This window comes from Aspergillus sydowii (genome assembly GCF_001890705.1).
Source record: "Aspergillus sydowii CBS 593.65 unplaced genomic scaffold ASPSYscaffold_5, whole genome shotgun sequence".
Lineage (NCBI taxonomy): Eukaryota > Fungi > Ascomycota > Eurotiomycetes > Eurotiales > Aspergillaceae > Aspergillus > Aspergillus sydowii.
The window spans coordinates 1,106,399-1,129,754 of record NW_024467863.1 but is presented as its reverse complement, the minus strand read 5'-3'; the positions used below and the strand labels follow the sequence as shown (position 1 = coordinate 1,129,754).

The 23,356-nt window shown below is 51.1% G+C and overlaps 8 protein-coding genes across 8 annotated transcripts; 5 read left to right on the top strand and 3 right to left on the bottom strand.

Annotated features, from left to right (window-relative positions):
• Positions 1–265: 265 nt before the first annotated feature.
• On the bottom strand, positions 266–825 carry ASPSYDRAFT_45226 (uncharacterized protein). The gene has a single exon (XM_040846995.1). It carries the CDS (start codon positions 697–699, stop codon positions 469–471), a length of 231 nt encoding a protein of 76 aa, XP_040702631.1. The 5' UTR covers positions 700–825; the 3' UTR covers positions 266–468.
• A 163-nt stretch (positions 826–988) lies between these two features.
• On the bottom strand, positions 989–2,073 carry ASPSYDRAFT_975696 (uncharacterized protein). Its single transcript, XM_040853242.1, has one exon. It carries the CDS (start codon positions 1,591–1,593, stop codon positions 1,129–1,131), a length of 465 nt encoding a protein of 154 aa, XP_040702630.1. The 5' UTR covers positions 1,594–2,073; the 3' UTR covers positions 989–1,128.
• A 1,156-nt stretch (positions 2,074–3,229) lies between these two features.
• Positions 3,230–8,133, top strand: ASPSYDRAFT_58039 (E3 ubiquitin-protein ligase SSM4; the record flags this gene model as incomplete). The annotated part of the gene is made up of 2 exons (XM_040849467.1): positions 3,230–6,527; positions 6,575–8,133. 2 exons carry the CDS (start codon positions 3,230–3,232, stop codon positions 8,131–8,133), a joined length of 4,857 nt encoding a protein of 1,618 aa, XP_040702629.1.
• Positions 8,134–8,722: 589 nt separating this feature from the next.
• Positions 8,723–9,782, top strand: ASPSYDRAFT_45221 (uncharacterized protein). Its single transcript, XM_040846993.1, has one exon. It carries the CDS (start codon positions 8,773–8,775, stop codon positions 9,625–9,627), a length of 855 nt encoding a protein of 284 aa, XP_040702628.1. The 5' UTR covers positions 8,723–8,772; the 3' UTR covers positions 9,628–9,782.
• A 771-nt stretch (positions 9,783–10,553) lies between these two features.
• Positions 10,554–14,648, top strand: ASPSYDRAFT_89550 (uncharacterized protein; the record flags this gene model as incomplete). The annotated part of the gene is made up of 1 exon (XM_040852184.1): positions 10,554–14,648. The coding sequence occupies one exon, from the start codon at positions 10,554–10,556 to the stop codon at positions 14,646–14,648; it is 4,095 nt and encodes a 1,364-aa protein (XP_040702627.1).
• Positions 14,649–15,125: 477 nt separating this feature from the next.
• On the top strand, positions 15,126–17,245 carry ASPSYDRAFT_45220 (uncharacterized protein). The gene has a single exon (XM_040846992.1). The coding sequence runs from the start codon at positions 15,227–15,229 to the stop codon at positions 16,811–16,813; it is 1,587 nt and encodes a 528-aa protein (XP_040702626.1). The 5' UTR covers positions 15,126–15,226; the 3' UTR covers positions 16,814–17,245.
• Positions 17,246–17,748: 503 nt separating this feature from the next.
• On the top strand, positions 17,749–21,621 carry ASPSYDRAFT_89548 (uncharacterized protein; the record flags this gene model as incomplete). Its single annotated transcript, XM_040852183.1, has 2 exons — positions 17,749–21,145; positions 21,215–21,621. The coding sequence occupies 2 exons, from the start codon at positions 17,749–17,751 to the stop codon at positions 21,619–21,621; spliced, it is 3,804 nt and encodes a 1,267-aa protein (XP_040702625.1).
• A 367-nt stretch (positions 21,622–21,988) lies between these two features.
• ASPSYDRAFT_31454 (uncharacterized protein) lies at positions 21,989–23,074 on the bottom strand (the record flags this gene model as incomplete). The annotated part of the gene is made up of 1 exon (XM_040844875.1): positions 21,989–23,074. The coding sequence occupies one exon, from the start codon at positions 23,072–23,074 to the stop codon at positions 21,989–21,991; it is 1,086 nt and encodes a 361-aa protein (XP_040702624.1).
• Positions 23,075–23,356: the final 282 nt, after the last annotated feature.

Sequence of the window (23,356 nt, the reverse complement as noted above, 5' to 3'; positions counted from 1 at the left end):
AATACTAGGGAGGACAAATTGCATAGCCTGCTCATTATTGTCTTCACAGGCCCATCTGAACGTCTCTCCCAGGTCGACAATGGGTAGGGAGAGAGCGAGGGCGGTTTGTGATGTTTGAGCAAAGGGTACCACCTCCCTTGGTGAAAAGTCCTGGAAAATCAGGTATATAAGCTCCATGGGGAGCCCAAGTATGTGGGGAATGGCCATATTAATTATAAGTAGAGAGAAGATGCATGATAGAACAATTCCGGGTTTGTGCATAGCTTATAGTCTGGCTGGCCTTTGTCTGGTGGTGCCTTGAGCAGTCTGAACAAAGCTTGACTTAGGGCTTCCACAAAGAGATTCGGAAGGCGCATATGAATATATGTGTGAAGCTATAACTGGACACAGGCTGTACATTTTTGGTACAAGAACACTAACGCGAGGCATCGACTGCAGCTAAGCTGGCTTTTCCTTGTTCGTCAGCAACTACAGACCACCAAGCAAGTCTTTCTGTAGATCAGAGACTAGACGCCCACTGCTGAAGCGCAAAGCATTCCTATCCGGTATATGGTCCAACATCTTCCTCCATTCAATCGGGCTCTCCACGCCACAAAGACGTGTAGCATGCTGGAAAACCCTCGGCTTATTTGGCAAGCGCCTTGCGAAGTCTTCACTGACCACAGACAACGAAAACACGGGTCCAAACCCTTGGGGCATCTGCTTCTTCAACCAACCGATATACCCTTCAAGGAGACTTGCATGGCTTACGCCCGCAATCGTCGCCTTCACCACATCACAACTCACCGCACCGCAAGCATATCAGCCAACCAGGCCACCAACTCAGTACAGTTTACACTCTGTCATTGACACGAAAAGCCCTTTCCACGTCTAACCCCTACAGCAAGACCCTGGACATTGGGCGGAAGCCGATTGGTAGGGGCCTCTACAAAAGACACCAAAGCATTGGTCAGGACTTTTATTCGGCGGCACTGTCAAGGTAATTTATGTCAATGGTTGTCAGAAAATATCCAACGGACTACCTAGAAGGTTTCCTTGCGGGAGAGCTCACCATGAAATGGACTGTAAAAGCCATATTTGGCGGGTTTGGGGTTGCTTTTCATCCCAGGGGCTTCACTGTCATTTCTATCAGTTTGGATCATGGTAGAAGCGATACGTATTGACGCGAACCTGGTCGACTCGCTCTTGCGAGTAGTACCGTTGCTTTTCCTCGAGAGCTGCGCTTCGACTATCTTGGTGTGGCCGTCCTCCAGCCAGGGCTTGATTGAGGAGAACACGGTATAATGTAGATTCAATAGAAAAGATACAACTGCGAGGCTGGGCATAGCTGCGCTGAGTCGATCGGAACCTTGGGCTGCTTTTATCCCTATGTCGTGCCGTAATACAGTGTTCTGTCCGGAGATTCGAAATGTCAGATCTGGACACTTGAGAGTAGACAAGGTCTCCATTATAAGGTATAATCGGAGCTTTCGATAGGCCTATCTCATCGTCTTTTGGAAGCACCGACGGCCGAGTCTTGTTACCAGGGAAGCGAATCGCTGGATATATTGTTACATGAGACAGCAACTCCAGGCCCTTCAATACTATCGGCATTTGTGGACATTGACAATCGGTGAAGGAGGGGTTTACCTCTACTATAACCGTCGAAGTGGCAAGGTGGACGATTCACCGTTTGCACAGTGAAGGAATACACACCTTTGAGCGACACAGTTAGTTTCCATTACTACTAGCCATACACATACAAATAGGCATTGGCTATGCAAACAACGGAATCATGCACTTCTTGTGGTAAGTTGATCATCGAGTCTTTCCACAATATTTGAATGGAATAAGAGTAGGTCCAGGATTTTCTCGAAGCCCTAAGTCCAGGGCTTGTAGAGGCCGTCACCCACGCGGCGTAAACTAGTAAAAATTTCCTTCCAGCAAAAGACGAACAAGACTTCTTCATTACAGTCCGATTACAAAGTGTCTTGGTTTATGCTGGCATCCCTCCAGGGAACGGACCCAACGGTGTGGATTTACCCACTTGCGTTATAGTACCCGTGCAGACTGGTAACCCAGAGAATTAACTCTTCATCGAGGAGGCAAAAGTGATTTGTCGGTGTTTGTGACTCGGCCCTTTTGAGAAAGCGAGATACTGTATAATGTACAGTCCCAATGTCGGAGCGTTGAAGATTAGGGTTGCGACCAGGCCTTGTTGCCGCTGCTGGCAACTACGAAGTGACGGCTGCCAGGGAAGCTTGTCACACCCGCAAGACAGAAAAAATGTTTCGGCTGAGCTTCATCGAAAATAACAATAATAACAATTATTTGACGTTGGGATTAATGAGGGGAAAAGTAATCGCTGTATCTCCACCAAATGCCAAACAGGAGCCTCCCGGTAAGTGCCAGAGATTATTCCACAAGATTTTTTTTTCCGGTATTCGCAAGAGATTAGGCGATGTTTTTAATATCTCATAAGAGCAACAGTGTTTGACAATTCTGGTTTTCTGGAAGTTTCAGCTCCAATAACTAGTGTTTGATACCTAGCTCCGGTGGGCGTATCATCTACACAAATGGAACCATACTACGTATCAGTAACGAACTGAAGAGCAATAAGAAAAAGTGAAATATGATCGAGCGGTGCCTACTATCTGATGTTCTCTTTTTTTCTTTTTTCTTTTCTTTTTTTGGCGAGACGTTGCGCTAGTGGTCCCCATATTTGCTGCTCATGCTACATGGCATGCTCGCTGATATATCGATGCGCCACCTCTGGAAGACGTAGCTCCACAAGACAAACCTTAGCGGCGAAATATTCAAAAGTGAAGATCACCAAGCGCAAGGGCTCGTAATGACAGTGTGTTTATTTCTGCTACAGAGGTAAATAAAAGTGAGCTCTTGGCAGCCAATGAAGCAGGTAGTCACGTGACAATTGGCGGCCTGAAACGGTGGAGGCCTGCTGAATCATCATTCTCTCCCACTTGCGGTCTCAGATTGTCTGGCATATTTATGACGGTTGCTCTCGCTACAGGCTGTTGCGAACATTAGCAGCGCGATCTCGAGCGTCGACATTTCAGACCTCCCAGTTCACTGGGTCTGCGCCCTGCTGCAAATTCCCTACCCTTTCGCACCAAACCGTCGATTCTTGCGTCATTGCCCGGACCGAATATTTCGTTTCCGAAACATGGTAACCGAAAGTAGCTTTGCCTACTGTTACTGAGGGCGACGACGCTCATAACCTGCCAAGAAGATGGATTTCCCGGGGCGCTTCCCCCACGAGTATGCGGGCTCCTCGAGTTTTCACGATATCATGAATGACCCTGCCTTTGATACAAATCGAAAAGGGAAGGAGAGGGAATATGAAGAACCGGATAGCTGTCGAATCTGTCGCGGAGAAGCTACGGACCAGGACCAACTATACTATCCGTGCAAATGTAGCGGTAGTATAAGGTTCGTGCACCAGCCTTGCCTCGTGCAATGGTTAGCTCATTCCCAGAAGAAGCACTGTGAGCTGTGCAAGACTCCGTTCCACTTCACGAAAGTATACGACCCGGATATGCCCGATAGCTTGCCGACGCTCTTGTTTATGAAACAACTGTCGATACATTCGCTTCGGTCTGTTATTACATGGTTGCGCTGGGTCCTGGTGGCGTTTGTCTGGCTCGGATGGCTGCCGTGGTCGATGAGGGCGATCTGGAGGGCGTTGTTCTGGCTCGCTGATGGCCGGTGGTCAGATGGCGTTCCCCAGAAAAGCTATCAAGAAAATAATGTCTCTGTGCCGATTGATGGTGCAACATTAACAACCAGTTCTCTGGCGGTCGAAACCAGTTCGTTTGTGGCACAATCCGCGCTGGACCCTGCCGGGTCAATGTTCGGTTTCTCTTCAGGTGAACCTATACTACTCAAACTTATGAAAAAGGCCTTTTCTACGCTGTTCTTTCCCGCGATGTCATCGAGTTTTGGATCTACCCATTCAAACGTAACAACGCTTCCGTACAAACGCCGACCATCCTGGCTTTCGGACGTCAAGTTCCTAAACTCGTTGACTCCATCACCGACAATTAATAATATCCTTCTTGATACGCTAGAAGGCCAGCTAATTACCTTGCTTGTCGTCATCTCGTTTATTCTCATATTCCTGATCCGTGAATGGGTTGTTCAACAGCAGCCTCTGGACAATATTGCCGAGGGCGAGCGCGAGGCTGCAGATCAATTAATAGCAAATAACCGCCCTCCTCCTGCTCATGCTGAAGCTCCTGAGCTGGAGCCCGAGCTTGAGCACGAACATGATATTGAGCATGAGCGTCAGCACGAGCCTGCACCGCGCGAAGAGTCATTCGAACATGATATCCCACAACACGAGGAAAGTGAGGTTCGCACTAACGATGCTGCTGAGGATACACCGAGAAGCACCGAGCTACCGAGACCGGGAGACGGACTTGAACTGCCTCCTCGTGAGCCTTTGCGGTTTGAGGCACCCCCGAATATACGGAACCTGCTCGCAGAAGGGCCTGTCACACCTCCGATTCGCCAGAATCTTGAGAGCAACGATGGGTTTAATTTCGAGGTTCCAGTCCCCCGGCAAACACAAATGAACCAGCAACGGTCTCCTGTCAATATGGAGCTGTACATGGAGCTCTGGCGCCGTACCCAGGGTGATTCCCAGGAAATGCTAAGACTTGTTCGTGAAGAACCTCGTTATGCAGAACTTGCCTGGCATGTTACTGCTGTTAATAGACATACGCAATTGTCTAATAACTTCCCACGTTCTCGCCTTTCTGATTNTACAGTCAACACGGACGGAGACGCTGAGGTCGATGACGCTCAAGCGTCCTTTACAGGGCCTTCAGAATCCTCTTCGCAAAGCTGGCGTGTACCCAATAATACTGAAGCTGACAGTTCCAACGCGTTCTTCGGTGGAGCCGCTGGTAGAAACATGTCTTTTAACCCAGAAATTCGGACCCAGCAGACACCGGCTTCCAGATTTGGCAACCTCGAAGCTGAGACCCGGGTACGAGAGCCAGAACCGAGCCAGGAAACAGTGGAAAGTAGCGTGGACGGTGGAATAGCTGGCTCGGACACCGCAGTTGCAGATGCTGAATCGAGTGAAGATACACAGAATCCGCCGGAGACCTCTCAGAATGCCCCCGAGCGCCCCCAGGGCATGATCAAGAGAGTGCTTGATTGGTTCTGGGCCGACGTTATCCCAGACGACCCGAACCAGGCACCCCAGCCAGATGTAGACGAGGAAGTGGCGGACGAACCTGCTCTTAATGGACCATTGGAACACGAAGCCGACGATGGCAACTTCGATGCCGATGGTATCGCTGCGGATAATGCTGCCTTCCCGGACATGGGCGTGGACCCGAATGACCTTGATGCGATCGAAGAAGCTGATGATCTCGAGGGCATTTTGGAACTCATCGGCATGCAGGGTCCGATTTTTGGTTTATTACAGAACGGCGTTTTCTGCGCCCTACTGATCTCCTTTACTGTAGCCGCCGGCATCTGGCTTCCTTACCTTGCTGGGAAGATCGCTCTGGTCCTCTTAGCGAATCCTGTGCAATTCGTTCTTGGTGTTCCAATGACGGCAGTCTCAGTTTTCGCCGACGTGGTCCTCGACACCCTTATTGGTAGTTTGGGCTATGTCATGTACTGGACAAGTATGATCAGCAAGCTGCTTCTTAGCCCTTTTGCAACTCTTGTCCCATTGAAAGAGTGGACTAAGCCCATCACCAGTGCGTCGCTATCGCTCATTGATGCCAGCAGTCAGCGACTGGGCAGTGTGATGAATACTTTCTTTGTCTTCCACGAGGCCGACGTGCCCATGTTTTCTGTTCTTTCACATCAAGCCCTGAAGATTCATGAAGCGCGAATTGGCTCGCTGATCCACATGGTCTTCTTACTGGGAAAGTTCATTCTTCATGACATGCCGTTGCAGATCGGGTCGGTTTCATTGTCCAAGATCATCTCGTTCGGCTATGATACGGCAAGTGTCGGCGATGGACTCACATCGGCTCGGGACGAAATTTATGATGCCGGCTACAACATCTATACTCGATTTTTCTCGGCCCCGACAGCTTGGGCTGGCCCCAATGTGACTGGGTTCACTACGAATGGAACAATCGACTACAATTTGGTAGTCTGGGACACAAAGGATCGCACTATTGCTATCTTGATGGGTTACCTCCTTGCTTCAACCGTGGGGTTGGTTTATCTTAGAGTGGCCCGGTTTGTCTCTGGAACCGACCGAGGGCAAAGAGTCGAGGGCATGGTTGCAGAAGGACTTCACCAAGCCGGCGGGGTCATGAAGGTCATTCTAATCATCGGCATTGAGATGATAGTATTTCCGTTATATTGTGGTGCTTTGCTCGATATAGCATTACTGCCTCTTTTCGAAAATGCCACATTTGCATCGCGAAGCCTTTTTACGTCGACATATCCGCTCACCTCCCTTTTCGTCCATTGGTTTATTGGAACCTGTTATATGTTCCACTTTGCTCTCTTCGTCTCTATGTGCAGGAAGACTATGAGAAGCGGTGTCCTCTGTAAGTTCACACCAGACAAGCGTCACGATATTTGCTGACTTGCCTAGATTTTATTCGTGATCCTGATGACCCTACTTTTCACCCTGTGCGTGACGTACTCGAGCGGAACATAACTACGCAACTCCGCAAGATCGCCTTTAGTGCTCTTGTATATGGCGCTCTTGTCATTGTTTGCCTTGGTGGAGTTGTTTGGGGCATCTACTACGGCTTCGACGGGGTCCTCCCTGCGCATTGGTCATCCAAAGACCCGGTCCTCGAGTTCCCAGCTGATCTATTGTTCTATAACTTTGGCATTCCTTTGGCCATCCAAGCTTTCAAGCCCTCGGATGGGCTACACAACTTGTACAGTTGGTGGTTCCGGAAATGTGCTCGCTTCTTACGACTGTCAGATTTCTTCTTCGGAGAGAGACATTCTGATGAAGAAGGGAGGCGTCCACAGACTTGGTGGAGCTTGCTGTTAGGGAGCAAGCCAAATGATGAACAAACTTCCACTGAAGAGGATCAACAGCCCGACACTGATGAAAAACACGTGGAAAATCTTCCCAAAGTGGATGGAAAGTTTGTTAGGGTCCCGGCTTCCGACCAAGTCCGCATCCCCAAGGGGAGCCCTGTGTTTTTGGAAGTGACAGAGGCGAACGAACGAATTGACGGAAAGCCTGACAATGACCAAGGGCTTCACGGGCGAGAAAATGACCAATTTACCAAGGTTTATGTCCCACCGTTCTTCAGAACCAGAATTGCGGCTTTCATTTTCTTGATCTGGATGTTTGCGGCTGCGACTGGAGTAGGCGTCACCATTGTTCCTTTGGTTATTGGCCGCAAGATCATGTCTTTTTACGTCCCGGGTCGGCCAGTGAATGATGTTTACGCGCTGTCCGTAGGAATGGGCGCTGCTTGTGCTGTTGCCTGCCTTCTCGCATCTTGTCGGTCTTGTTTCCGTGCGCTGACAGGCCGCCTCGGACCGTACCTATGTTCTCCCTTGGGGGCATCTCGTGCAGCAGCGAGCGTTCTGGTCCGTGGTGTCGAAGTTTCCTATATTGCTACCGCGTTCGTGATATTCCTACCGTCAGTGTTTGCTCTTACAATAGAGCTCTACGTGCTTGTCCCAATCCACACATATCTTGGCCGCGAGCAAGATCACGTTATCCACTTCGTCCAAGATTGGACGCTGGGGGTGCTTTACGTTCAGATGGCAGTAAAACTGGCTCTGTGGCATACCAGGTCCCGACCAGCTGCAGTCCTCAACGGTATCTTCCGTGATGGCTGGCTCAAGCCGAACGTCAAGCTCGCGACTAGGGCCTTGCTCCTCCCAATGACCCTTCTTGCCATAGTTGCGGTCACTTTACCGCTCTCCTTCGGCTTCGTATCGAACTCGATAATGTTCTCTGCCAGCCCCGAGCTACAACCAAAGGTCTACCGCTACGCTTATCCGGCCACGTTGGCGATGGGACTCATGGTCTGGTTCTTCTACCTAGTTTGCCGCCAGGTCGAAGTATGGCAAGTGAGCATCCGAGACGAGTTCTTCCTGATCGGAGAACGCCTTCACAACTTCCGGGAGAAGCGGGCCCGAGAAGTTGGCGTTCCCCGGCGGGTGATAACTGGATAAGCCGGCGACTGGAGCCTATCTAGCTGGTCAGGGGGGAAAAAAATTCATGTCTTCTTCTATGGCGCTTTCCTTATTTGTACATTTAAATGGTTACTAGACGACACTAATACATAGACGCATCTTTCAGGATCGAACGCTTTCTCTCATATACTGCGTAGCTTTTGCCATTTATACCTAGACTTTGTCCGCTGTGCTGGCGACTTCGCCGCACATCCCTCCAGGACAGACAATCCCGACATTTGTTCTTTCTAATTTGAGATATCTGTGAATGACCGCCCATCGCACGCCTTGAACTCCAGTGTCGGAGTTAGAATCGAACGCGCGCCAGCTCCCCGAGCCTAGCCATCGGATTGCCTTCCTAGGTATGCCGTGATTGACGGGCTCGAAGGTGAAGCGAAACGATTGATTAATCGAAGGGGAGCAGTACTATCAAGTTTCACATTCCGATTCTGTCATTTCTTGCCTCAAAAATCCAGACTGTAGTGAATTGCGCTGGTATAACATAATATGACGCTATACACAAACCGACCCCGCATTAACCCCGCGTCAGCACCAACTGGAGTAAACACCATCTGACTCTGGCAATACCCTTCATATCAAATTCACTTTACACGTCTCGATTTACGGCATTGACTAATAATGGCCGAAGCACAGCCCGTAGTCGGCATCCTCTCCATTGGTGAAATGGGCCTCGGCATCGCTAACCTGCTCCTCAGCCATGGTTACCGCGTTGTAACCTATGCAGAAGATCGCAGGCAGGTCTTCCCCTTCAGATATCAAGACAAAAAGAACCATGTACCTAACCGCAATCCACGAATCAGTAAAGCCACCAAAGACCGTGCCCGGTCAACCAACATCGAGCTCCTCCCCTCAATCAAAGACCTAATCTGCGCCTCTGCCGTTATCCTCTCCATAGTCCCACCAAAGGACGCGCTCCGAACCGCACAGCGTGTGCACGATCAAACACCATCCAACATAAGAGACAAACCAGTCTACTATCTAGACCTCAACGCCACGGCCCCGTCCCTCGCAACACACACCAACGACCTCCTCAGCTCCAATCCCAATAAGAACATAGTCTATGTAGACGGTGGAATCATCGGCGGGCCGCCCCGCAAAGTAAACTCCACGGGCTGGACAACACCATCCCTCGTTGTCTCCGGCCCAACGCAGCTCCCGTACCCGGATCTCGCGAGAACGCTGAACATAGAGCACGTATCGCCCCGCATCGGGGCCGCATCAGGCGTGAAGCTCTGCTTCGCCAGTACAACGAAGGGCTTCTTCGCGCTGGCGATTCAATCCTATGTCACGGCGCAGTCGATGGGTGTGTTTCCCGAACTGAGAAAGTACATGGGGAAGCATAATCCGCAGACACTGGAAATTGCAGATAGGGGCGTTGTCGGAATGCCGCCCAAGGCGTATCGGTGGGTAAATGAGATGCAGCAGATTGGGGAGATGATGGAGCGGGAAGGTGGGTTTGGGAAGGGATTGTAAGTTGACTCTCTCTCTCTCTCTCTCTTTCCCCCGCCTAAAACGTTCGAGTATTGATGCAAGGCTTACTGGTATTACCGATTTAGGTTTGAAAGCGTTGCGGAAGTGTATCGGACTGTTGCGGAGGATACGGCGCTTGGACTGGAGAAGACTGGGGAAAGGGAGAGGGGGACGACCGTGGAAGATGTGGTGGCTGTGATGAGGGAGGGCATGGAGGGTACAAAGAAGGAGAAGTCGGAGTGATGGGTAGATAGCACGTATCGGTGCTGTAATAGGCACAAGGGGTTTACATCAGACTAGAGAGCAGTTCAGGTCTTCAAGTATCCTGATTGTTGTAGTATAAATGAGAAGGCCAACTTTAATAGAAATGTCAGTAACTTATGTCCTTAGTTTAGCCATACAAGTCGGTCGGAATGATGTGCGAGGATCCACGGATCGACAGGAACGGTCCCACCTTTGCCAAGACGCCGAAGCCCTAAGAGACAGTATACAATGACTGCAGCAGTAACAGCATCTTTCCCTCTCAGAGTAAAAACTCAGGTCTAGCCTCAGTGGAGCCAGTACAGGTACAAATCTGGTGAATTATGCCGGCTGAAGTTACTAACTCCATACAGATACCGCGATAAAGACAAAACAGAGTACTTCACTTCACAGCCAGAAATCCACGTATTATTCAATCTCTCTCAACCCTACAGCCAGTTAGCGTAGCCATTTGATATTCTGTAACAGCCAAGTTGAAGGATAATATTCCCCAGATATTTCATGAATAATGATGTGTATTATGGGCGTTCAACAGTTAATAGCCTTCACAGGATGTTACACATTCGAGGTCATAAAAAGCCTTTCATGCTTTCGGCTCTTCGTAGTCTCTCCGTTTTCTTCCTCATACAGTGTCTTATACAGTCCTATATTGGAGTGCACTCTACACTATGAGGCTCTCAACCTTGTGGTCTGCCGGCGCCTTGCTGGCTGCTGCCCATTATGTAGGAGCACAGGGCACTGGTCCAGGAAACGAGACCTCTCATGCTCCTCTCTACACTGTTATTACTTCTTATACTACCTCTATGATTCTTATTACTTCTTATAACTCTGTCGATCCAGCTCAGAGCTCTGGTCCTCCCACGACCTCCGAGCCCAGTACAGACGCCCCGCCTAGTCCCAGCACTCATGTCCACACCGACACCACAGTTGGCACTGCAAATGGCACCTCTGCAAGTTCCACCTCGCATTTAGTCAATACCTCTGGTGGCCCTCCTGTTAGCCCACCGATACACACATCCAACTCAACTCTGGTGAACACTGGTGGTAGCACTAACACCAGCCTGCCGACACACCCGTCTACATCTGATGCTGTACCAACTGCATCCAACTCAACTACATCCGAGTCAACTCCGGTGGATTCTCAAAGTGGTGGTGGCCATGATACCAGCTCGTCAGAATACACACCGACCTCCACCCACACGGCAAATGTTACTACCCCCAGGACAACAAGCGCACCCACACCTACGTTCACTCCCATGACAAGCGGTGCTACTACTACCAGTACAACCAATACGGATACAATAACGATACCGCCCGTTATCAATCCCCCACCCCATAGCACCACCTCAGGCCCCGGCAATATTGACCATGTCTCAATCGGCAATATGCCATCACGGAAGTTTGACTCCAGCCTATCCGCCATCTCCACCAGATTTGACGGTCTCGTTCCGGGCCTCAAGATCTGGTTTGAAAACCCGAAGCCCCCGAACCCAACGAATATTATCAGGAAAATCACTGGGCTTGAGGATGAGGTGGAGGATCTCCTCTCTAAGGTTGGCGGGTCTGTCGGCTGCCCGTCCATGAAGAAGCGAGGCCTGATAAGCAATATATTCGAATTGGCAGCGGACTCTGTCTTTGGTGCATTGGACTGCATTTTGGATAGTACTGAGAAACTGAAGAAGTCTGTTCAAGATAAGGATAAGAAGGGTGCTAAGAAGTTTGTCAAAGATCTACTCGATAAGGACTTGGAGGATCCAATGGATGACAACGATGACAACGACGACAACGATGACAATGATGACAATAATGATAACGACGACAATGATGACAATGATGATAACGACGACGACGACGACGAGGACAAAGATACTACCACCACCACCAACTCCGAGACAAGTACCGAATCCGAATCGACTACATCCTCGACATCGTCGTCGTCGACGTGTACTTCGGACACAACTGCACACGAAGTGACGGTAGTCTGTAAGTCAACTTCAACCACTGTAGGTGGTTCCACATTGTCAACCTTGACGTGCTCGCCGACGACCACTCTCACAGCAACTGGATGCTCCGTCACAGACACCACCACAACCATCACTCCAACCCCGACACCCGGTCCAACACTCTGTGAATACGGCTCATGCGGCAATCGCAATTCATGTCCCCGGGGCGGGAAGGGCGGGTGGGCCAATATCGGGTCTATTGACTGCTCAAAGCTCCGGACCAGTACAGCTTCTGCATACCCAACGTACGCAGCTGTCTCGGGCAAACAGAAGCGGAGCGAACTGGTGCAACGCGCCCCGAATGAAGACCCGCTACCTGAAGTCCAAGATGCAAGGGCGTACCTGACAGGCATACAGCACCAGATAACAAACGAAAACAGATGGCTTGACTGGACTCCTGCCTTTACAACTGGAGAATGGTTCCCGTTCATGGGGATGGGCAAGACGGCCATGGGGCTGAGCGCACTGTACGGGTGTACTTCGGTGGTGATTGTATCACGGAATGGAGTGTATATATCGCATATCTTCGAGAGCCCGGTATTCATGTCGCGGGATGACAATGGCGAGCCCATGCTCTCAGAGGTACAATGGTTCCAGAAGTGGACACTCGACGCTCTTGCTTATGGAGGCCCCGATACCCCCAGGATCGTCCCCATCGCATCCTTGGTCGGCACCGACGACAACAAGGGCCCTCTGCACGCCTTTTATAAGCCCTGGGTCGTTATTGTCACGCCATATCAAGACAAAATGAACAGCGGACCTCTCAAGTACGAGACACGGGTCAACTGGCTAGCAACTGCGATCACGAACGTGCTTTACCCACACGGGGCCCCGGCCGATAACCCGGAGCCGTGGATGAAGGTGGGCTATGAAGCCACTCGGTTCGAATCCGCCTATTCGGACGACGAACTCGTCGGCAAGGTTGTTGTTGAGGCTACGCCGATACAGCAAATGCTGCAATTGCCAAATGCCCAGGCTCCACTCGGCCTTTGGCGGTTGTGGGTTGGTGGAAGGTATATCGTCGATAACCTCATTACCTACCCCGACATCCTGTTCCCCGCCAACAACCAAAAGCATCGGCGAGACATCGACATCAAGAAAATATGCCCCGTTACAAACTCGACTGGTCCGTGCTCGCCAGAGAAATGCAGCGACGGCAAGTGTCCTGGCAAAAGAGGAGGTGGTGGTTGGGTGACCGTCTCGTCAGTGGACTGCGCACATCTCCCAACATCCACCGCTGCCAATTTCCCGCTCAAGACTGGAATGGTCATCACGTCGGGCAATCACAAGCGGGATAATGAGGTTAAGCGTGCTGACCCCAGTCCCAGTCCGAGTCCCGGTCCCAGTCCCCTGCCAAATGTCGGGGATTCAGAGGCGCACCTGAAGGAGCTCCACCGGAAGATAAGCGACGCGCGCCAATGGCTTTACTTCGACGAACCGACGACTGGGCAATGGCTCGAATTCCCCAAGGAAGTGTCAGCCATGGGTCTGAAGGGGCTTTACGGCTGCACTGCGGTGGTCATCATATCCAGGAAGGGGACATATCTGTCTCATATCTTTGAAGATCCAGTCTTTGTGCAGCGCACCGATAAAGGCCTCGCCCATACAAGCGACGAATATTTCGACAAGTGGACAGTGGAAGCACTGTGGCAGGGAGGCGATGAGTTCTTTCACGTCGAGCCCCTCAAGCCACTGGTGGGAACAAAAGACGAGCCGGGCCCTCTTCACCCATCTTCCAAGCCCACAGTCTTTGTTGTCACGCCATACGTTGAACATGTAACCAAGGGGCCCCTCCAATACCGTGAGCGAGCCGACAAGATAGCCTCTGGACTGGCAAATCATATCTACCACGAAACAGGACTGCCTGACCAACCGGCCTGGATAGTCTCAGGATACGTGCCCAAAAGCGCCGATGAATCTGAAGACGACAACTCGAGCGCCGGCAAGCTTGTCGTCGAAGTCACGCAGGTCGACCGCATCCAGCAAATTGGAAACCAGCAGCTGGCCATCGGTACTTGGCGGCTGTGGGTTGCTGGACGGTCTGTCGTCTCTTTGGATTTCTGGGACCCAGCCTCCATCTCCCAACACCAACCACGAGATTCCAAGGCAAAAGATATATGCCCGCTCAAAACATCGTCTCTCAGCAAGTTCGCCACGTCCACAAGGCCTTCAACTAGCTCGAAGACTGCCTCGTCGACTACATCCAAGACTTCAAAAACCAGCTCGTTCACTACTTCCAAGACCTCAAAGACAAGCTCGTCCACCACTTCCAAGACCTCAAAGACAAGCTCGTCCACCACTTCCAAAACCCAATCACAAACCCAAGCCCCAGCTACGGTTACCAAAGTATGCTTAGCGAGCAAGGATTACGTCCCCGCGGAACGTAGTCCGACCAAAATAGACTCCCTAGTAGAGAAGTGCAGTAGCGCCTTAAAAGGCAAAAAGCTATTTCACGCTGGTGATGAAGCCATCAAATTGGACCCTGTTGAGTACAGAGGCGTTACTTATCACGGCTCCATCGCTTGGAGAGACGACTGCAAGGGCGAAGCCCTGGATCCGATGAGGCCATTGAAGGGGCATTACTGTCAGTCGCTCCTGTTTGGAAACTTTGACTTCGAGTGGTGCGAGAAGGGAGAAAGTTATGATACAGACGGCAACCCTTCTTGGGGCTTGTCTTACGGGGGTTACACCAATATAGGGTGCCTGACCTATCGTTCCTGGCGGTCTGGTGGCGGCGATAAGATTAAATTCAAGACCTGAGGTGGGTAATTGTTTGATTAAGCACTTCACTTTTCTTTTGCTCTGATGTATTGTCATCATGAAAAGCATTTCCCTCGAGGAGTTCAGGAAACGACCTATTTATGATAATGACAACGAGCCATGATTGATGTTTATCCGAAAAATACCACTTACTTGTCCTGTTTTTTATAAAAAAAAAAAAAAAAAAAAAATCCATCTTTTAAGAGCTAGTACTGTCCACACATGCCAATCCCCCGTAAACCTAGTATATATATCTTTGTATGTTAAAGTTTCGATTCGAGACAACAGCACTCCCACTTGCTATCTGCTAAAAGCAACCCGTCCTCTCTTGCATCGAAACAATTCCCGTAAACTTCAATATCGTGATTGGTTTATGTCGAGTTGGAGACTCGGAATTCCTCCGCCATTTCAGTCTACCGAGTATTTCTGGATAGCCGAGATGGTTTTCTCCAAACATGCATTCAACCTTCGACTACGCCATCAATATACGCACCAAAAATCAATAGATTCATTATCTCAGTAATATATTATATACTATCTCCCCTCCACCAATCAGAACACCCAACCAGTTTTAGAAAATGGCCCCAGGCCCCGGCCCAGGAGATAACGTCGACGTCCTCGTCATCGGCAGCGGCAACGCAGGCTTCTGCTCCGCCATCTCAGCCTCCGAATCCGGCGCTCGTCGCGTCCTCCTAATCGACTCCTGCCCCGAGGAATGGGCCGGTGGAAACTCCTACTTCACAGCCGGCGCCTTCAGGACCGTGCATCACGGACTCCCCGACGTCCTCCCGATCGTGAACAATGTAGAAGACGACGCCAAAGCCTCACGCATCGACATGGAGCCGTACACGGACGCCCACTTCGCAGAGGACATTGATCGGATCTGCGTCGGCCGGTCGGATCCGCATCTCTCGCGCGCCCTGGTTCAGGGTAGCAATGATGCGGTCAAGTGGTTAGCGGGGCATGGGGTGCGGTTCCAGTTGAGTTTCAATCGGCAGGCGTATGAAATTGACGGGCGGTTCAAGTTCTGGGGTGGGATGTGTCTTAAGACGCAGGATGGGGGTAAAGGTCTGATTGAGGATGAGCGACGGGCAGCAGAGAAGTTGGGTGTTGAAGTGCTGTTTTCGACGGCTGCGAAGCGGCTGGTTCTTGATCCTAGGACTAGAGCAGTCAGCGCCGTTATTGTCGAGGATGCAACTGGGGAGAGGGAGATTCGCGTGGGGGCTGTGGTGCTGGCGGCTGGTGGGTTTGAGGCGAACCCGCGGATGAGGGCGCAGTTCTTGGGGCCTGGATGGGACTTTGCGAAAGTGCGTGGGACGCCGTACAATATCGGGTCTTGTTTGGAGATGGCGATGCGGGATGCAGGTGCAAAGCAGGCGGGGAATTGGTCAGGGTGTCACTCCGTTGCGTGGGATGCGAATGCCCCTGCGAACTCGGGGGATCGGGTGGTTTCGAATGAGTTTACAAAGTCTGGGTATCCGCTTGGATTGATGCTTAATACGGAGGGAAGGAGGTTTGTGAATGAAGGCGTGGATATGCGCAACTATACATATGCGATCTTTGGGAAGGCGATCCTGGCGCAGCCTGGCCATGCGGCGTTTCAGGTCTGGGATGCTACGATGACGCCCTGGCTACGGAGTGAAGAGTATCGTGATGAAATTGTGGAGAGGATAACAGCTGACACATTGGAGGAGCTCGCTGAGAAATGTGCTAAACGGGGGCTCAGAAGTCCGAGCCAGTTCCTGGCTACGATAAAGGAGTATAACGAGGCTGTTGCAGCTTTCCAGCAAGAGAACCCAGGCCACAAGTGGGATCCTGCCGTCAAGGATGGGCTTTCCACGCAGTCAAGTCAGAAACAGCTGGCTCTTACAAAGTCGAACTGGGCGACGTCGCTTACGCGTGGACCATTTGTCGCCGTGAAGGTAACCTGCGGTGTGACCTTTACATTTGGCGGTTTAGCGGTTGACCATCAGACTGCGGGCGTCATCTCGTCGGCTACCAATTCACCCGTGCCTGGCTTATACTGCGCCGGTGAGATGCTGGGAGGCCTGTTTTACGACAACTATCCCGGAGGCAGTGGCCTAACATCTGGGGCTGTATTTGGTCGGAGAGCCGGTCGTGCAGCGGCAGCGCAGGCCGGCCAGAGCTCTGCAGCAAGGCTTTAATATGGGGGCCTTGTTAGGTGTGCATGATTCCAGACTAGGCTGATGCGTTCTGGTTGGCTGGAGAACGGCAATGATAGGCATGATTTAACGAGACTTGTCCATATAAGCTTTTCCTGACCGGCAGGCTCCAATTATCGAATCGAGGTGACGCGTCTGAAGGTCAGTCAGACCCACACGTTAACTGACAGGCTGGGCCGTGTTCGATATGCTTTTGTAGTGCGGGTGCATCTCGTTTCCACTGTCGCGGTCATCTTACGTTGTATTTAGAAACAGGTGATTCGTCAGACAGCTATGAATTTCCTGACTGGTTAGGTTCTTAGATCGAGTGTTCGCTTTTTTGTTCGTAATGGCATGTGTGTGAAGTTGGAACAGTTCTGCCTGTTGCGCTGCAGCAACGGAGATGGTCCCGCGAAATCAATCCGCGCTTCCGCATTCATCTATCAACCTCGCCGTGAAAGCGGTGTATGGATGTTACAGGTGACAGACCTTGAATTATTGATCTTTGAAGCCCGCTATGTGCCTGCAATGGCTCCTAGTGGCTAAGAGAACTGGACGCAATACGTACTGAATCATGAGATGAATCCTGAAGAGCGCGGGAGATGCGTGCTGAGTCAGGTGCAGCAAAGTGGTTGCCTGCCACGTGATTGTCGCAGATCTGTGGCTTGGCGATGAGGCTTTGCAGCACTCGCCACTCCTTATTGGTTAGGCAACAGAATTCCCTCCCACTTGCTATTCTTATTCACGCCCGTTCCTCTCTTGCAGCCTGCTCCTCGTTTTCTCATCAATCGCTGTCGCTGCGCTGCTCCTAACTCCCTGCTTTTCTCGACTTCCTCGACTCTCAACGAGCGTTCGCCCTTGAAATGTTCTGAAACCAACCCCGGCCCCCCCCCCGCAGCCGCTCGAGTCGTCGCCGAGCTTGCCCTCCCGCCAAGAAAATGTCCGTCCTTCCGCGCCATGGGGGCTCGTACCTCCAGCGTCGCCTCACAAAGATGTACACCGACACCAAAACATCTTGTGAGAGCGTCACCACCGCCGCCAATGCCGTCGACAATCCCGAGCTCCTCTCCATTCATCGCAATTTCAAGACGCAGCGAGATCGACTTCTGGCATGGGGCCTGGACTGGAGCGATGCGAGCGCCGCTCAGCCAAACGATATAGACGAGTCGCTGACGCAGGCTGGATTCAGCGATGTCGTGGAAAGTGTGATGTCGTCAATCCAAGACTTGCTCAGCGAGGCTGAACGTCTGCAAAACAAGGGCGCGTCCGATTTGCCTTCTAAAGGAGGTAAAGCGGAGTCTCCTGCTGCAGATGGTCTCGGCGGTTTCCCGTCCAAGACCAACTGGACCAGTACTGAGATTAGTCGCTCCAAGACCCTCCTTAACGACTTGACTGCATGCATCGACGTGCTTTATGACCTTTCCCGCGAGCGCCGCGACATGACCGCCAGCGCGCAGTCTTCGGGGAAAACCCGTACTCGGTCACACCCTGCCCCCCACGCCGCCAGCCCCGGTGGTGATTCAGGCCTTACAAAGGACTCCAAATCATACCATGGCGCATCTTTTGATAGTGCGCAGAGGTATCAAAGCTCTCCGAAGTCAAAGGAGGCATTTGAATATTCGCCCTTTACCAATCTCCATGCAATCACACAATCACCCGTTTTCGAGCACCCCAAGTTGGAGAGGGCTTTCAGTAAACCCTCGGTCGAATCAAGAAGCTATCTCATTGACCGTTCAGCACTACAATTGACCGGTGCTTCCCACGATAACAACCCGCCTCCATATGAAATGGTGGCTGCATCCACGAATTCTCGAGTCCTTGGCCGCATGAAGACCTCGGCTTTACCATATCCGCACAAAATCAAGGATTCTACAATCAGCATTCTTGTTGAATATACCCCAATGGTCCTCGATTCGTCCTCCAACGCTCCTTACCCTGGGGATGCGCGGCTAGATAATGTGCATCAGACTCTTGAACAGCTGGTTCAGAACTCCCGAGTTTCACACCTCGGTCTATTGAACTTCGTTGGGTACTACCTCGACCGCGCCAACTCTCGTTACGCCTTCGTTTACCAGATGCCTGTCCATTACTTTCCATTCCTCCAGAATCCTACAGATCTCTTGAATGGATTAAAGCCCAAGCCATTGGTATCGCTCCTCCAGTCAGGCGAAGACTATCCTATCCCAAGCTTGGAAACTAGGTTTCGCTTGGCCTACGACCTCCTTATGGCTGTATTGCAACTCAGGAGCCAGAACCTTGTTCACGGAAATATCAACAGCAACAACGTTCTCATCTTTCCCGGCCTGACAAACTCGAATCAGGACGAAGTTGGCCTGACCGAAAATCTTCGCCGTCCTTACCTCACGTCCTTTGCTCAGTTTTCTGGTAACAACCCATCTCCCGAACCTCTTTCCGCCAGTATGTACCGCCATCCCGACGATAAAAGAGTCATCGAGGATGATGCCGCCTGGTCCTACGACCTCTACTCTCTCGGTTTGGTCCTGATGGAAATCGGTCTATGGACCCCGATCAGCCGCCTGTGGAAGCTGAAATACAACAATTCTATCTTCAAGCAGAGGGTAGAAAGTATGTATTTGAAAAAGCTGGGTCCCAAGTGCGGCAGCGCTTACATTCACGTGGTTCAGCTATGTCTGGATGCTCCTAATTTTCATCTTTCAACCCAGCCTGCTGCTGATTTCAACCTGAGGATACCTCAGACCTTCCACTACCCGGTTTTGGACCTTTCAGCGCCCGATGGGATCTTTTCGTTTTCCATGAACTTCATCTACACGTTGTGCAAAATTGCTTGGTCATGTTGCAGAATTGACATCTTTTCGGCCCCGGGAGCCGAGGAGCTAGATGACTGTCTGCCCCTGGCTCTCGTTCCTGGATCGGAAGCGGACGCCGCGAAACAGGCTGCACGAGACTATCATGGGCCCGAGCAGGTGACCCAATTTGTGCAGCCACTGGCCGCAGCTCCTGCTCCTGAGATGAAATTGATGAAGGTTGGAATGGATGAAAGGAGGATGAAGAAGCGTACCTTCAAGAAACTCACGACTGTCGAGATACCGGAAAGCCACCTCAAGGAATGGAATTTCCAGATGTTACCTCGACTGAGGAAGCTCCTGCAGAAGATCTTGAAGGACTCGTCCGAGTCCTGCGGCGTCACTCTTATGATGACCGGTGACGGCTTAGAGAATGCCAGAACCACTATCTGTGTGACATGTGCCAGCGTGAAAAAGGTTAGAGCGGCGCTGAAGAAGTACTTCCCTCTTGAACGAGAAGATTGGGACTTGCTCGTGCTTCGCGGAGACATTGAACGCTCAAAAGTACCGAAAAAGAAGCGTCGTCGGCCCGCAAAAACCGGGCCCCAGAGCACAATCGAAGCCCCTCCACCACCTCAAGACCCTAATCCTTGTTATCAACAACGCCCTCTTTGCGGTGCATCTATAGGTGCATTCATGAACGACGAGCATCTCCCTCCTGTCTCGTATGGAGGTGCCATACTCGTTGATGGCATCCCCTATGGTATGACAGTTCACCACATGCTCGAGGCCCCCAGTGATGATGAGGACGCCGAAGATCTTCATGAGGCCGTGAATGACGCCCCTCTTCGATCAGCTGCAAACTGGTCTCGGCAACCTGCTCCTCAGGATCCACAGCTTATGTACACATGGGCCGATGACGCATCTGAGCATAGTCTCGAGTTCGAGATATCAGATGATGAAGATGGTGACGACTACTACGATGATTTTGCTCTCTCTGATGGATATTCATCCGACGAGGGCGATGATGAGTATGCCTACGATGACGATGACGCAGCGTCAATCGGGGACACGGCTGGCATCGAACCTACAGATGATCCCATGCTCTTCGTAACCCAGCCCGCCATTGATGACGTCCGTGACGATTTTTTCCCAAGCCCTGAGGATCGGGATGATGAGCATCTCGCTTCTCATTCCTTCGGGTATGTTCACGCTTCCTCAGGTGTCCGACGCTGGACGCGAAATGGTCTCAAGCATGAAATCGACTGGGCTCTGATCAACATTAACCAAGATCGTTTGGACGCGCGAAATATCGTCTATGATAAACCATCCCTGTCCGCAGTCGCTCGAGCGAGACAAAGGCTTGGGGAGCCAATCCCGCCACAGCAGCGAGACCCCATTGTCTTAAACGACGTCGCACGTCTAGAAGATCTTGGTGGCCTGAACGTCCACTGTTGTGGACGGACTAGTGGGTTGCAAACTGGGCAGATATCAAAGGCGATGACAATAGTCAAACTCCACGGCCGGCATACCTTCTCCACGAGCTTCGGGGTGGACGGAAACTTTGGAGGTGAGTGAGTGCAGCTCATCAACAACTTCAAATCCTCTCCTTGTCTCATGCTGACCTTTTGCTTCTCAGTTCCCGGTGATTCTGGCGCCTGGGTCTTCGAAAAATCGACCGGCCGCGTTTGCGGTGCTGTTCTGGCATGGTCGGAGAAAAGCCGAACAGCCTACATCGCGCCGATGGAGGTTCTACTTGACGATATTGCCCGCACCCTACAAGCATCGAACGTGACGCTCCCGGGAAGTCGCGATGAGTCCCTTGCATTCGCCATGCAGCACTCGCCCATTCCCCAGAACCCAAGATACCAGTCTCCACTTCCATTACCTGATCAGCTCCCTGTCGACCTCAACCGACAACTACGCATTGATGACCAAAGCGTGGCCCCTGTGCACACCAGCCGTGGTCTCAGGAATCCATACCAAGGCCTACCACCTATCCTTACTCCAGGACCAGGACGCAGTCTAGAAAGACAGCTGGCCTAGTCTTTTCCTTTTACGCTCCAAGCCACCTCGACTCCTTATCTCCCTCTCACTCCTCCTTTCCCATGTAAATATCCTATCTACTACATGACCCTGTCGTGGCCTCTGCTCTTTTCATCCCTCTACCTTTTTTTTTTATGACCGGAACGCACTGAAATAATACCCCTGTCTGCTCATTTTGATATGATCTAAATAATGGATGAACAATTATTGGAACATGATATACTTTTTTCGGATATCTTAGGAGACCTGATTGAAAACATGTTTGGGATAAAACTCAAAACTCCAATAACAACAAACAACTATGTATAGGACATTAATGAAAAATATAATGGACAACCAAAGCTCACGTAAACACACTGCTAACCAATCAAACTACCCTAATATGTCCATACTCATCAGCGTAGAGATGCCTATCCTTCGTCGTAATATACCTTGTGCTTGGCGATGACCAAATATCAAAACCAACAGAACCCCAAATATCCTCCATTTCCTCCCGGAACTGTGTCTTGGGTTTCCCATCGCGAATCCTCAGCTTCTCAAAAAACACATACGAGGCATAGAAAATCAAGCTCGTTCGTCCCTCGCGCGAGCCCTTCTTCGAAAGAAAAGACCCCAGCGACGTCCCCTGCAATGCGTTCTCCTTGAGATTGGCTGCTCGGTCCGGCCACGTCTTCGAGATTTCCCTGCAGAATGCAGCCCGCGTCATGTTTGGATCGCGCAGAACGGCTTTGATCTTCTTCCGGATCTCATCACATGTGTCGTAGACCGGTACCTCGCCCTGTGCTTCACCAGGCAGCGAAACAGAGCTAACATCATACTTTGCCGCAAAGACAGCTTCCTTCGCCTTCTTACCCGAGGCAGCCTCCGCCTTGGATTTCTTCTTCGCGGGCTCTTTCCCCTCAGGGTCTTTGCATTTACCCTTCTGCTTCCCCTTCCCCTTTTTATCAAGTCCAAGTAGCTCCCTCTTCATTAAAAATCGATGCGCATGAATAAACGTATGCGACTCAGACCCCTCCCACGTCCCATGCTGCTTCATGAACGCGTAGTACGATTTCCCTGACACCCCAATAGCGTCCTGGAACTCGCTGACTTTCATCACTTTGTCCGTTGCGACGAACTTCCGGATCTTTGCGCGGAGTTGCCCGCAGCTCCATTTCGGGATTGCGAGGCGGTCGTCATCTGAGTCTATGTCATCATCCTCTACTTCTTGGATATTTGCGCCGTTGGGCGCGGTGTTGTTTTCTTTGTTTGAGAGTAAGTCGGAGTCGGAATCTGAGCTGGATGCTTTGCGTTTCTTAGAAAGTGAAGGAGCAGCAGCAGCAGCAGCAGTAGTAGTAGCAGTTTCAGAATTCACGGCCTTGACTCTGTCTTGTAGCTTGCCGATGGTTTTGGGGGAGAGAAAGACGGCGTGGTGGTTGATTTCCGCTAGGGCGTCTTGGAAGGTGAAGACCATTGTGGGTGTGTCACCGCGATGTAACACACGCTGTATATAATATAGTACGACTTCTGCAAAGAAGAAAAGAAGTAAGGGCGTCAAAAGTGAAATGGACCATGGAGGAAGTATGGGGATTCGAGGGGTGTTATATGGACTTGACTTATCAGGGGTAGTAAATAACGAGTCAGCGATCATTTCACATTCTGGACCTGTCATTTCCCGGACTATGTTTAACAGGGGCGCGTTTACAGAGGTATCACTAAATAAGAATCACTTAATTCACACTCAGGAACTTTACTG

Excerpts from the sequence above, each read along its gene's own strand:
- ASPSYDRAFT_45226 (XM_040846995.1), bottom strand. The coding sequence starts at position 699 with ATGCCCCAAGGGTTTGGACCCGTGTTTTCGTTGTCTGTGGTCAGTGAA.
- ASPSYDRAFT_975696 (XM_040853242.1), bottom strand. The coding sequence starts at position 1,593 with ATGCCGATAGTATTGAAGGGCCTGGAGTTGCTGTCTCATGTAACAATA.
- ASPSYDRAFT_45221 (XM_040846993.1), top strand. The coding sequence starts at position 8,773 with ATGGCCGAAGCACAGCCCGTAGTCGGCATCCTCTCCATTGGTGAAATG.
- ASPSYDRAFT_45220 (XM_040846992.1), top strand. The coding sequence starts at position 15,227 with ATGGCCCCAGGCCCCGGCCCAGGAGATAACGTCGACGTCCTCGTCATC.